This window comes from Carettochelys insculpta, chromosome 9 (genome assembly GCF_033958435.1).
Source record: "Carettochelys insculpta isolate YL-2023 chromosome 9, ASM3395843v1, whole genome shotgun sequence".
NCBI lineage: Eukaryota > Metazoa > Chordata > Testudines > Carettochelyidae > Carettochelys > Carettochelys insculpta.
Genome location: NC_134145.1, coordinates 36,284,286 through 36,299,508, shown reverse-complemented (window position 1 = coordinate 36,299,508; position 15,223 = coordinate 36,284,286). Strand labels below are relative to the sequence as shown.

At 39.7% G+C, this 15,223-nt stretch overlaps 1 protein-coding gene across 5 annotated transcripts in view; it reads right to left on the bottom strand.

Annotated features, from left to right (window-relative positions):
- The window catches only part of PTBP2 (polypyrimidine tract binding protein 2), a 90,288-nt gene that overhangs the window by 49,909 nt on the left and 25,156 nt on the right, over positions 1–15,223 (bottom strand). For 4 of the 5 annotated variants that reach the window (XM_075002611.1, XM_075002612.1, XM_075002613.1 and 1 more), the window contains exon 3: positions 11,463–11,538. The exons of the other annotated variant lie outside the window; for it this stretch is intronic. In XM_075002611.1, coding sequence (XP_074858712.1) covers positions 11,463–11,538 — 76 coding nt within the window. The remainder of the gene's footprint in view (positions 1–11,462; positions 11,539–15,223) is intronic. 5 annotated transcript variants of the gene reach the window in all.

Here is a 15,223-nt window from a genome sequence, read left to right as displayed (position 1 = left end):
AGATGACAACATGGTTGCTGCTCTCTCTTCCGCAGCCCTTCACACCATCTTAAATGCCTTCACTAAAGCATACAAGAATCTCAGCCTCACACTGAGCATCAAAAAAACCCAAGGTGCTGCACCAACCCTCACTGACAAGACACTCTCATGTACCTTTTATTGAAGTCAATGGAGAACTGCTGGAAAACGTGAAGCACTTCCCATACTTTGGATGTCATCTTTCTACTACAGTCGACACTCATGAGGAAATACAGAATTGTCTAAGCCATACAAACTCTGCAAAGGATCTTCAAGAACCAGGAAATCTATCAAGACAAATCTCCTTGTATATCATGCAGTGGTTGTTCCAACGCTACTATATGCATGTGAAATCTGAACAGCACGCAAGTGTCACGTAAAGGCACTTGAACAATATCATCAAATATTTCTTGGGAGGATAGGCATATGAACACTAGCCTCCTGGAAGAGTCAAACATGGCCAGCATTGAAGCCATCATTGTTCATCAACAACTTCGTTGGACTGGTCATATGATTCAGATATCTGATCAGCACCTCCCAAAATAGATTCTGTTTTCTGAATTGGAGGAAGGACAGATGAGTGTTCAGGGCCCAAGAGAAGCAATAAGGACATGCTGAAAGCACACATGAGAAAGTGCAGCATCAGTTTTGACACTTGGGAGAACTGTGCCCAAGACCGTCCTCAGTGGAGGATGGTTATCCGTGAGGGGATGGTGTTATTTGAGCAGTCCCACTGCAACGCAGACAAGGAGAAGCAGAGAAGAAGAAAAGAGCAGCAAAAATTGCCATGTGCCGCTCCAAGAGCTAACAACACCTGTCCCTTCTGGGATAAGAGCTGGAGCTACAGAATTGGGCTGATCAGCCATCAACGTGACTCAAAATTAGGAGGGAGACCTGAAGACATCCTACTCCTTATCGAGTGACTGCCAAGAAGATCATACACTGATGGAATATATTTTCTATTATTAAAAACAGATACTGTATTATTTCTTCACTGCTATGATACCTGATTAAATACCTTCATTACGTTTTTGGTGTACATGTCACTTTTTTTTTTTTTGGTCATAGATGTTCTGCATAAAAATACTATTGTTCGGTATTCTGTGGTCTCAAAAGCTTTAAGAAACGCTCTATAGCACAATTGAAAGATCAGGCCATACTACCTCATCACCAGCCAGTACTTCCCAAGTATAAAAAGATACATGGAAAACACTTTTGAAACACTGTATTAAAGGACATATTATAATTTTATATTAACATTCATTTTGTGTATAAATATTAATTTCTAGTGACTGTGTAGAAATGGAAGATTAGATTTCAAATGCAACGTACCATACTTTTAGCTTTTCAAATGATTGTTTACAGTCGCCATATTTTGAAATTCTTAGACATTGGTTTCTACCTAGAGTCCTATGCCTAACAATATACTTTTGTTCTGGTCATTTTCTCTTTGCATAGATACTCTGAGAAATTCCAGGCTTCTGAGTGATTAAATATAGATTCCCTTTAACCTGTGACTCAGAGTGAAAAATGGATGAGTGTCTCTACCTTACCTTATCAAATGAGGAGAGTGTTGAGTTTAACAACAGAAAGTGGTTTCCCCAACATCTCATAGAAAAGGTTGGACTTCCAACAACAAATAAAACATGTAATTTTCTCACAAGTTCTAATTTCACCTGCTAACAGAAAGCAATGATGTATTGCTTAAGCACTCTCTTTGCCAGCCCACAGAAACCAATGGGTCTTATATGAGTCATTGACAGAGTAACACTGCCCTTTGTAAATTTTTACAAAGTATGGATTAAAGTGAATCTTCAAAATAAAAATATTGAGTTTACAAAGATTAAATTAATTCAGTTTTTAAAACTGCTTGGCACTGCATGGTCTCTTAATTCCATTTTAAACAACACTTCACAATAGAAGATAAAGTTTAATGCTTTATTATGGAAAAATGGAATGAAGATTCCATTTCAATACATGAAAACACAGATGTTGTTCAAAACTACTGGAAGGTGAACTCAATTATTCTTAGAAAATGTTCGGTCATTTGAACAACTGCGTGCCTATGTCATCAACACTTGTGTAGATTAAAAGACACATCAGAAACCAAGAACAAGTTATTAAGTGGCTGTAGCAATTATTTACTGTGGCTCATCTCAATCATAGACCCAAGTAAAGGAAAAACAGGTCAGCATAAAAGATATTCCCAGTGCAAGGGTATAAAAAGTAAAGAAGGGAAAGTCATGGAAAATGTGAAGTGTCCCAATTCTGCCAAAAATTACAATTAAAGTATTTGGTTCTTCACACAGCTGACTGCCTACAGGCCTGTATTGTTGTGAAACCTAACTTTCACTAGATCTAAAAAGCCTGATCAACTTAGCTTCCACCTACACTCCTATTTTCTGGAACAAGATAAAAATTAATATTCACAAAGAAAAACAGCTGCAGCTCACAGCAGAAAAGCCAATAATTGTGATTACTAAGGTGAATTATTTGTTTTGTATATCCATCTTGACAATCTGAAACAAAACGTATCTTCAAAGACTCATCTACAGAGTAGGAAAATTCCAAAGCTACCTCTAGGTAAAACATACTCCATATTCAGCTACACAACTTCTAGTCTTTTAGTTAAAAACAATCTTTACACATAGTCAAACACATACTGATATAATTCTTACTTGAAATTTCACTGAAAAATATTCTCCTTCCCCCATACACACTCCTCTCAAAAGACACTCTCATCACTTTCTCAAATCTACACACAGAATTCAATGATGCTGAATAACCAGCAGCAAACTCGGACAGTGATGGGCATGCTACACATATGTTCCTGTTTAAACCCTATTAGATGCATATGGTTCCTTGAGCCTTAACTGCCTTCCAAAGATTAAAAGTTCCGTTTATTTAACATCAAGAGTTCTGGAAATTAAAAATACTGAGGACCTTTCACACCTTCAGCAAGGTATAAAATAATTCCTATAAAGAGCAACAAAGCCGCTTGATTCTATTATGCAATCAAGAGGGTCAGGGATCAGATCCAAGTACCAAGTAATCATTCATATTCCCAATGAAAACCATGATAAATGTAACCAAGAATTGACAGCTCTTCAGCAACAAATGGAAACTACCTGGCAAAGAAAGTACTTATTGGGTATGCAACATCTGCTTATCTCAGTTGCCTACTGAAAAGTATCTGGAAGTATATTGGTTAGAGACACCAATTTAATACCAACAGGACTTAGATGACAACAGTGCCCTGCAGAATATAAAATTTAGGTAATTATTCCATTCTGGACCATTTTACAAAGTATCATCATAGTGTCCCATTTAATATCTACCTGCTTGAAGTACCTTTACCTTTCTGCTATATATCAATACACAAGGGATGATTTCAAACTCTAGGAGACCTCTGACTTCTAGAAGATTCAGATCCCAGCTAGTTTAAATAGGAATCAAGAATGAAATCTTACACTAGCTTCAGAAATGGACATTTACTCCAATCGTTTTCATGTGTGCCTTGATCAGAGAATTTAAAATTCTCAGCTGTTGCTGAAAATGGCATTGTCAGCTTGTGCCAGAAAAACTCAAGAGCCCCGACCTTTAATCTTCTGCAAATAAAGACAAAACTGCCTTCCGGAACATTTTGTGGTTGTTAAGTTAACTCACAGGTCATCTTCACCTTTAAAACAATCTATTCTAGCATATAGATTTTTTTCTCAAATACGGTTTGTGCTTTTCATTCGAAGGATTTACACATTACACCTAAAATATTTTAGCATTTATAGTGAAAGCTTAAAGGAAAGGGGTGATATGAGGGTGCAGAAGTAGTTGTAAAATTACTGATACTAGAAATAACATGGAATGAAGATCTGAAGATTAATTTCTTTCTGAAAGCAACATAAATTAAGAATGCTTGATTCAAAGACTATTTCAACAAAGGTTTGCATAATTTGGAAGCCTAGTACTTCAAATCTTAGGCTATGTCTACACTAGAGTGTTTTGTTGACAAAAGGTCCCAGGGAGCATCCAGATTCCCAAGGCAGCCTGCCAACAGTAAATCAACAGAATGCAGCACTTTTGTCAACAGCCATATCCACTCCCCATGAGGCATAACACCTCTGACAACAGATTTCCGTCAACAGAAAGTCGGACATTCGGGGGGGGGGGGGGGGGGGGAGTGGAGAGAGGAGGAGGCCTTCTGTCAACAGGGCTTCCAGTTGGCTGCTTTGTCGATAGAGCAGCCAGGCAGTCCCTCTGTCCAGCTACTCTCTGTCCACAGAGCAGATTCTTGTGATCCTCTTGGAAGTTTGGCTGTGATCTGTCCTTCCGCCAAAAACTTCTGTCAACAAACATTTCCGAGCTACAATTCATCTGCAAATTGATACCCTCAGCACAGGTTTAAACAAAGACTGTGAATGGCTGGCTAAATACAGAAGCAGCTTCCCCTCCCTTGGTGTTCACACCTCCAGATCAACCGCTGGTAGTAAGCCTCACCCTTGCTGACTGAGCTAACCTTGTTATCCCCACCCTTGCTCTGGCTTATTTATACCTGGCCCTACAGATTTCCAAGACCAGCAGCTGATGAAGTGAGTCTGTGCTCAGGAAAGCTCATGCTCAAACCTTTTCTGTTAGTCTATAAGGTGCCACAGGACCCTTCGTTACTGTAATCTAGAGATAGCCTTATTGTATGTTCTGATTGCACAGTGTTTAACCACTGTTTAACAGAATTGTTTACAACTCCATTCTCTCAGATTCTAAATTATTAGTTTCAACCTGAGAAGGTCAGAGCAAATGTTACATATCTACCTTCATGATCATGAGTGACAATGGCCTGTCCAACCAATAAAAATGGAATAAAAATTACAGATACTTTACCTCATTGTATTTTGCAAGTCACCCAGGCAATATGAGAAAATGGGAGAAAAAGCAGAGGTACAGAAATTCTTAAAGGAAAGAAAAGGTGTCTACCTATCATATCATTTACCATGTATTGGAAGAAGAGAAATTATGACTGGGGTAATTTGGCATTCAAATACCATTGAATTTAATGGGGGCTAGAGGCTTAATTCCCTTAGGTTCCTTTGAAAATCCTAATCTACAATGTTAATATTTAGGAATTTCTCTCAGTGGAGTTTTAGTAGGTACCATGTGTACTCTGTCAACTGAAAGAGTGCATACTCAATTTTGAAAACATGATACATGGTGCAGACTCAGCGTAATCAAAAAAATCTAGACATTTAAACGAAATAAATCTGATCTGCTTCTTTTTGTGTACTTTTTTTTTTACTTTTGCAAAAGTGTTTTTCAGTGTTTTGCAAGGTATAGGACCAGAAAGAAGAAAGGACAGTGCTTTAAAAACAACAACAGCAGCAACAAGACACCTTGATTATGAATTACTACTGGGGTAGCACGAGTGGTAGGCAGGACAATTTTGGGCAGTGTGAAGGTTAAGTTGCTTTCAGGTGCTTTTTCACCAATATGTCACATCCTGGTACCAGAAATATAAATTGCCTTTTTATGTCTCTTCTTCTATGAAGAGATCAACTTGGATAGTATCATGAAATCAAACAACAAGTGACAAGGTCATAAATATGCCTTATTTCCCAGGAATAATAGAAAATGGAGAAGAGGAGTAATCAGAAATAGACATTAGGATTCTTGAGAATTTCACAGTGTAAAAGAGGGAGGCAGAGTCAAGTCTCAAATGTGTTATGGAGTAGTTATGGTTCTAAATCATATTTTCTTTACAAATTACATATTTTATTTACAAATTTTCTTTATAAAGACATCAATAGCCATGATATTTTCAGTATGATGACAGAACTATGGCTCATGTCTACACTACTGAATATATATAAATTCAACAGCAGAAGGGTCAGAAGAAACAACAGAAGAGAATCTTGTAGTCTACTGATTTACAGTACATTTAGAATGGCATTTTGAACCCATCAGCCTTAATTATACCTGGTCAAAAATACAAACAAGAAAAATGCATGGTTTCCCTTTCAGGTCTAATTACTCCTTAAATGATCAGCTACAAATGCTCGAAGAATCTGTACCGACCTCTCACTTGCAAATCTGGAAAAAATATTCCTGCTCTGGATATAGCCAGATCTGATCTGATCAAACAAGATGTGCAAGTTAGACAATATTTTCTGTTCAGAGGCTTAGGTCGCATAAGTGAGACTGTGTCCTCAGTCCAACTATGTTTTGAAGAATTACTGAAAGATTTCTCTGAGGATATTACCAAAAATAATACAAATTATATAACTGCATTCAGAAACATCTTTTTAGGCTTCTTATACTTCTTGTTGAGTCCCTGTCTTTTTTCCAGTATTTACTATTACCATTATATTTAGAAGTGGTACCTAATCTGGGAATGATAGAAAAACTCTGATTGAGATTATTCTGTTCATTTAAACTTGTGGCTAGTTTGAATGTAAAATAAAACTATTGACTAATATTTTTCAAAAGTAACTAGTGATTCTGAATGGCTACTCTCAGACACCTTCACAGGCTCTGATTTCCTCAAAGGGCCAAAACCCATTTCTCTGAAAATTGAGTCCTCCTGTGTGTTTTAAATTGGATATCCAAATTACATTTTTCAGTGTTGGACCATAATTACTTTAAAGCCCAACAACATAATAATAATATTCTTTAAAGATGTTGAGAAATGGTTCCATTTGAGCACACTGAAGTCTCTCACAACTGGTGACCCTTGTAAGGGCCTTAGACAAAGAATCAATTTTTGAGACAAAAGCAGCATTTCCATTTAAAAGTAAATTTGAAACTAATTTAGTTTTCTTAAATTTGTGATTTGATATTGACTCACTTGAAAGGTGACATTACCTAACAACAAAACTTGATAGTAATACAGATATTTTATTTATAATCTTCTTTGAATGAACAATTTGGTTTTTAGTCCTGATGGCCTGTGTATTTCACTAGAAATGCATGCCGAATTTGGGATTGGAGAGGAAAAAATCATATTTTGTGCATGAGACTGAAAGTATTGTAAAGGAAAGTTGGCAAGTCACAACACTTTCTAACTCAAACACATCATTATTGTTTCCAAGAATACCTAAGAAATCAAAGACATCCTCTGGATACAAAAAGGAGAGTTGGAAAGAAGCAGTAGTCTTCAGAAACCTTCCTTTAATCTAAAAATTATTTCTATGCTCTCTGTAATTTTGTTAAACCTAACGTCACAGTCATTAGTACTCACACACAACTTTTTACTATAGAAGGTCTACTATTGTCTACCAGCATTACCAACACTTCCAATAATTACTGGGCTCTTAGAAAAGATTTAGAGGTAGTAGGAGGCATCCTTCAATCCCGAGGGACCATGGGTTTGCGCCCCAGTTGGACTGATTTGAGCAGCGTCTTCTGTGGCTGTGCAATCCAATCGGGGAGTGGCAGTCCTTTTCGCACTGTGAGCGGAAGTAGGCAGATGTCGCTCTGGTATCACAGGCACGGATCTTCCTGAGGGCTCTCCTGTCTTCCGCTTCCTTCACCAAGGTAGTTTCATACATATCAAGAGCTTCCTTCACTCCCTGTTTCCAGGAATACCTGTCTGAAGCAAGCGAATGCCAGGTGTTCAGACTGATAGAGAGAGCACTGAGGTCATGCTTGCACATGTCCTTGTAGCGCAATTTAGGTCGCCCTTTCGGCCTCTGTCCAGACGCCAGTTCGCCGAAGAGCAGGTCCTTCGGTATTCAGCCATCCGTCATGAGTGACACATGGCCCAGCCAGCGCATACGCCTCTGTTTGAGAAGGGTGAACATGGACACAGTGCCTGCCCTCCCAAGCACTGCGCTACTGGGGGCCTTGTCCCACCATGAGATACCAAGTATGCGCCTAAGGCAGCACATGTGGAATGTTTTGAGCCGCTGCTCTTGTTTTGAGCGCAAAGTCAACGTTTCACTGGCGTACAGCAGTGTGCTCAAAACATAGGCTGTGTAGACCTGCACCTTGGTGCATACAGTGAGCTTATCGTTAGCCCATACTCTGTTCGTCAGCCTAGAGAATGTTGTGGCGGCTTTTCCAATGTGCTTGTTGATCTCGCTATCAAGTGACAAGTTGTCCAAGATCGCTGAGCTTAGGTACACGAACTCATGGACGACTTCCAGTTCGTGGTCTAGCACGCTGATAGATGGCTCGTTACCCATGTTTTGGCCCATCACCTGGGTATTCTTTAAGCTGATTGTGAGGCCAAATTCCATACATGCATCCGCAAAGCGAGTTATGAGTGACTGCAGTTCCTGCTGAGCGTGAGCAGCAACAAGGAACTCCCTTAGATGCTTCGTAAGCACCCTGGTTTTCACTCTAAGCCTCGACAGTTTGAAGAGGTTGCCGTCTGTTCTTGTGCAGAGAGAGATACCCTCTGTAGCGGTTCCAAAGGCATATTTGAGCAAAACTGCAAAGAAGATGACGAACAGCGTTGGAGCCAGCACACACCCCTGCCTCACTCTGCTGAGAATCTCAAAGGGTTCAGATGTGGATCCGTCGTATACGACAGTCCACTTCATGCCTTCATGGAAGGCCCTAATAATGCTAAGCAGAGTTGGGGGACAGCCGATCTTAGCCAGAATCACAAACAGACCTTTTCTGATGACGAGGTCAAATGACTTGGTCAGGTTGATGAAGGCAATATACAGAGGTTTGTTCTGCTCCCTGCACTTTTCTTGTAGTTGCCTAACAGAGAAAACCATGTCTATGGTGGACCGTTCAGCTCTGAACCCACACTGAGACTCAGGGTAGACTCTCTCCGCAAGAACATCGAGCCTCTGCAGAGCAACAACGCAAATAGCTTCCCCACAGTACTGAGAAGGGAGATGCCACAATAGTTGTTACAATCACTCGTCACCCTTGTTCTTAGACAGTAACGATGTTAGCATCCCTCATATCTTGTGGTATGCTGCCTTCTCTCCAGCATTGGCAAAGTATTCCATGAAGCTCTGAAACTAGGGCACCATTGGCGCATTTGAGGATTTCTGAGGGAATACCATCTTTCCCTGGGGCTTTTCCAGAAGAAAGTGCTTTTAGTACGTCGCTGAGTTCCTCCAAGGTGGGCTCAGCATCGAGTTCAGTCATGGTGGGCAGAGGCTTGATGGCATTCAGGGCTCTCTCTGTAACTATGGTCTCTTTGGCGTACAACTGTGAGTAGTGTTCCACCCAGCGTTCCATCTGCTTGGTTCTGTCTTTCAAGACCTAGCCTATGGCCGACTTAAGTGGGGCAGTCTTTCTTTGTGATGGACCGATGGCCTGCTTGATCCCATCGTACATTCCTCGCATGTTACCAGTGTCCGTGGCATGCTGAATCTTGGAGCAGAGTTGGAGCCAGTAATCGTTGGCACACCGCTGAGCAACCTGCTGCACTTGACTCTGAGCAGACCAGAGTGCCTGCAGGTTCACCTCACTGCGAGAGGACCTGTATGCAGCCAGTGCCTGTCTCTTCTTCTGAATTAGGGGCGTCAGCACTTCAGTGTGGGCTTCAAACCGATCAGCAGACTTGACTGTCTTCTTCCCAAAGGTAGATATTGCAGTATTATCGATAGCATCCTGTAGTTGTTCCTATTTCTTGCTGATATCAGTGTTGTCCAGGCAAGGCAAGGCCTCTTCAAGTGCTTGGACAAACTCGCATACTTTTGAAGGGTCAATGCGTGGCCTCCCCTCCTTTTTGGAGCAAAAGAATCTTCGCAGCTGGGTGTGCACCTTACTACTCACGAGCAAATGGTCAGTGTCACAGTCTGCGCTGTGGTAGCTACGTGTCACCATGACTTTACCTAAACGGCTGCGTTTGGTGAGGACGAGGTCAAGCTGGTGCCAATGTTTCGATCTTGGGTGTCCCCACAAAACTTTGTGCTGGGGTTTGACGTTGAAGAAGGTATTGGTTACGCAGAGGTCATGTTGGGAGCAGAGTTCAAGGAGGTGCTGTCCGTTTTCATTCATCTTCCCTGTTCCCAACTGTCCCAGACAGGATGGCCAGCTGCGGTGGTTGCCGCCAACTCTGGCGTTGAAGTCGCCAAGGATGAATAGCAGCTCATGGGAAGGTACCTCACTGATGGCAATGCTAAGTTCATCATAGAACTTGTCCTTAACTTCCTGGGCAGAAGTTAAAGTAGGCGCATAGACGCTGAAGATGTTGACCATGCCCACTGGTGTTTGAAGCTTGATTTTCAGCATTCTCTCAGTTCCCACATTTGGTGGTATGACTGAGCCAACTAGGCTATTTCTGACTGCGAAGCCAACACCGTGTTCCCTGGTCTCTTTTGGAGGCTTCCCATTCCAGAAAAAGGAAAAGTCCTTCTCCCTGAGACATCCAGAGACAATAGCCTTGTTTCCTGGAGGGCCACGATGTCCATCCGCAGTCTTCTCAGCTCGTTGTTATAACAGGAAAGAACAATGAAAGCCAGGATTGGTGCCTGGAAATAAATTTTACAGGACCAGGGGAAGCTTGACCAAGTCCATGATAAAGGGACTTCCAGCTAACTAATCATGCTGGACCACGGATGTTCCCAGAGCAGAACATGCCAGACTAAAGTGAGGTTCAAACTGTACAGAGGATTATGACCGATACGGTACACCGGCAGTAGGAGCTATTAGACCACCATGCCACACTGCTGAGGAGAGTTCAGCCAAAAAACAAAGTGGTGATCAAGGAATCCTCAACCACATCTAGTTAGATGATGCAGTAGCAGACTCTCTGCTATGAGAATGAGAAACACAATACAAAGTAGGTGTGTCAAAAAAGCAGAATGGGCAAAGCTCCTTTAACAGATACAACTATTTCATAGTATAAGGAAATTGTAAAAGGAAGGAGAACAGTTTTCAATTACTGAAAAGCCAATTTATTTTGAGTCCTTAGAAGTTTGTCCAAGAAACGCAAAGCTGAATGCTGCTATGAGCCAGAAGCTGCTTCCATACTAAGGCAGTGAATTAGCATCAGACTCTAGTGTGTGGCAGTCCAGCTGAGGCATTATTAGAATTTTAATCAATCATTCTAAAGTTACTCAACTACTGTGAAATGAGCAGGCTAATCTAGCAGGGATACCCAGACAAGTGGGTTCCTACACATGACAATGTTTAATTCCTATTTTGGGTCCATTTAGCCATTGTTCGCTCTATATTACTCCTTAGTTTCAAGGCAATTGTATACATCATTCTAGTTTAAAAAGTGTGGGTTTTTTTCATGTTGCATCCAGTTTTCTAACCATAAGAATTGTTTCTTAACCTGCAAATTTCCACTGATTTAATTGGTTTACTTTTTTCAAATATTTGTTTCAATGAAAAGCCATTGATGTCTGCTTCATGACAACAATTTATTTTGTATAATAGGATGGATTCTACTTTTACCACTTTATTTTTACTACTTTCCCCTTGTAAATAAATAGGTAAAGGTTCTGAGATTAAATGTTAGATTTCTCCTTTGAAACACTTACCCGTAACTACCATGCTGCTCATGTTAGAGTTCGGGCTACTGAGTACACTGCCTGAAAGAAGTTCGTCAGATCCTCTCTAAAAAGAAAGAGACAGCAAGAGTTTTTTCTTCTATTTTTGTCATATTTGGAAAGCTTTAAATTTACATGACATATTGTATTGAGATTTGGCAGATTCTTCCTTTTCAGAAGAGTGACAGTAAATAAAAACACTGAAATCTAGAGAATACAGTATATTCACATAGCACCTCTGGATTCAAATAACTGCATAAATGTAATCACTCCAGAGCTAAAATGCAGCCTCAAAGGACAACAATATTCAAAAGCACACAACTTTAGAATAGGAAGTTAATATTGTATCCACTGCAACTACATGGGGAATTCAGGCAAATGCTGAAATTAGAATTTGAGCAGAATGCTAGGACTCATGCTCCCATTTGAACTTGGTGTTTTGCAGTTCTTTACATCTAAAGGAACTCTGAAAACAAACTTTTTTTGGTTAGAGAATTAATTTCTGCTTGGCTTAATCTCTAAAAATACAAAGATCATCAAGTCTATTCTTCTTAGTCTTCTTTTTGGATGATTTCAATGTCAATGCAGCTCCCAGAGGATATTTGGCATTGAATGCTTAGAGAGGGATCCTTTTCACCAAAATGTTTGTGTTAAACAGGTATTGAAATTAAGTCTGAAGCAGTCTAAATTCTTAACTATATTTTATATATACATATGTATATATCATCTCTCAATGATCAGGTTTAACTTCCTTCCAGGATACGAAAAACACCCAGGTGGCTTATGTAAAATAAGTAGAATTTTTGCTTGTTTTTTAAAATATTTCAGGCTTTCTTCATAAGCAAAATGTATTAGAAAGCATATAAATCTCTCTTCCTTTACATGTCATCATTAACAGGCTACTGGATTTTTTTTTTTGTGTGTGCAGAAGAAGTTAAGACCTCAGGTTTTATGTCCCAATGCAAAGTATTCTCCAGTAGCATTAATGCCCTCAGAACTAACCCAGGCCACTAAGTCTTGATTAAAACATATTTACTGAAACCCCAATATCATTTTGCATGAAATCTGTGTTTCCATTCTGACAAACTGCTTTACTTACAAAATATTTATAAAAATAAAGATGCTTCAGACTGTGTTGTCCTTGAAGCTGCCTCTCTTTGAAAAGCATGCTGTATGTTTTTGAGTATGTCTTCACTCTAAAATATAAATACATGCTATACTAATCCGCAGATACCACAGTCCTAAATGATATGCTTGCAAGATGCATATAATCAATCCCTCTTTCTGTAATATCAGTATCAGAGAGGTAGCTGAGTTAGTCTGTATCTTCAAAAACTACAAGAAGTGCTGTGGCACCTTATAGACTAACAGATATTTTGGAGCACAAGCTTTCGTCGGCAAAGACCTGCTTCATCAGCTGCCACAGGACTTCTTATTGTTTTTGTAATATTAGTGTAGATATTAGTATTGCATAGGAATATGAAGAGGAATATTAGAATACATAAGAATACATAACACATTTTGAAGCATCTCATTATTCTAAAATCCACAACATCCTAGACCAGGGGTGAGCAAACTTTTTAGGTTGGGCCCCACTTTTGAACCCTGCAATTAGCCTAGCGCCCTCCCCCACACCCCACACACACTGTGGGAGAACTACAGGACGGGATTCCAGGGGGTGGTGCTAAGGAAGGGGGTAGGATACTCGGGAAGGGGGTGCTGGGAGGCTCCACGGGATGTCCCGAAGAGGAAGGGGTGCTTGGGGAGAGGACCCCAGGAGGGTACCTTACCAAGCTGGGAACTCGCCAGCTGTCCCTTTCACTTGACTCAGGGGCTCTGTGCATTCTGACAGCTGTGGGGGCAGGGGGGAGCCAATCGCACTGTGCCCCACCCCATTAGCAAATGACACATTTCCTCTGGGGGGTGCACCCCTCACTTTGCACACCCCTGTCCTAGACAACACAACAAGCCATGGTGATCACTAAGATTACTCAGTTTTTAGCACTATTTGTCAATGTTATTTACACAGACCATTCCTGAATAATGTTAGTTTACCTTGTACCCTTTTTGACACTAGATTATGTTCCATACATTTTGGGGTTCAAATTGGCAAAATTATACAAATTTAAGTTTACTAAAGAAAGTAGCATTAAGTCTCATCACTGTCAGAGGAAATCATTTTTATTTAGATGAAAAGACTAAACTTAAAACTGACAATACTGAAAGGTAATTCAGAAAAGCTATGGAAGCTTTCCATTGTTCCCCTCAAGACCATTCTAAAGTATGAAGATGACTGAAATGCAGCAGATGGAACTCACTGATATACTCTTTTTTTCCCCCCTCTTTGAAGATCTAAATTTCTACCCTAGTATTTGCTAAGGAGACGAAATCATAGTCTGACAGCAAAAATATGGAAATAAAATCATGGAAGACAGGATGGCTGAAATTAAAAAAAAAAAGACAGATTAAAAAAATACCTGCACTTCTGTGCCGTCACCACATTTTTAATCAGATGTGTTTTTAGGGCACTAAGATTCGTTTTGCCAAACTGTATTTTGAGAGAACAGCAAAGCAGATAAACTCCGAACCTAAATGCAGATTTAAAACAGGCAGCAGGTCTAACTATTTTGTGGACTGGGAATTTAGTTGTGATTTTGGGTTTCCCTTGGAGAATGTAAGCTTCTCTGTATTTCATTTTCTAAAACAGGTTGTTTAATGTTTGATAATTATAATTATAAAATGCAAGAATTATGTTTTCTATAATTAAACATCTACAAATTAATTTTCTCCAGAACAAAACAAAAACAAGCAGACAGTTTTTGTGGGAGAAAGACCAATAAACCTACTGAGCTGCTTTTATTTTCTTATAAATGTAAGTTCCTCACAATCCTAATTCCTTATATAACAGATCCCACAAGGTATCCAGACAAATACAGGCCACCATGTAATGCAGCAAATATTTCTAAATACAGTGTTGCCTAAATCCTGTGTCCTCTTATAGGATAGTACCAGTCACATGATCGATTTTCTAGCCTTACTAGATGTTTTTAGCAATCATCATCCCTGCTACATTTCAAAATTAAATTATTCTTTAGACAACTTAAAACTACAAAAACAGGTGACAATTAGCTATAATGAGACTGAAATACTGAATTTGAAGCAATAACTTTGGAATCTAGCACTTGAATACCATTAATTCCAGATGAGTTATCTTAAAGTTGCTAGTCTTCTAGAATAAAGACAAAAGTACAAATCTAGCTATTCAGTGATTAAATTAAAAATATCAGTTCTTTTGGCATCCGCATTTACAATGAACTGAGCGCCTCCTAAATTATATCATACACAAAGATACATTCCTCTCTCTTTATCAGAAATTGGGCTGAGGTTGGGGGTGGGGAAGAGACGCAGTGTTGGATGAAAGGCTAAGTCAAAGACTGAGACTTGCATTCTGCTCTGAAAGTGATGAGATTTGTGGTCAACACCGCTACCCTAAGAATGAGTTCTAAATTCATAAATCATTTGCTATGAAAGTTCTGTCTCATGCACTCACAAGTTTCACACCTGAGGAAGACAATTCCAAACTTCCAGCTGCTTTGGAAAGGCATAATCATGCAGGGAGAGAAATGTATTCAACTAATTCAAACCACTCCCATTAAGGCTTTCAAAGATGAGAACAGAAAACTTGAACTGTACCCACTATTCCAGAGGGAACAAATGATAATGGCAATTCAAGGGCTGATGTGGTCTGAGCA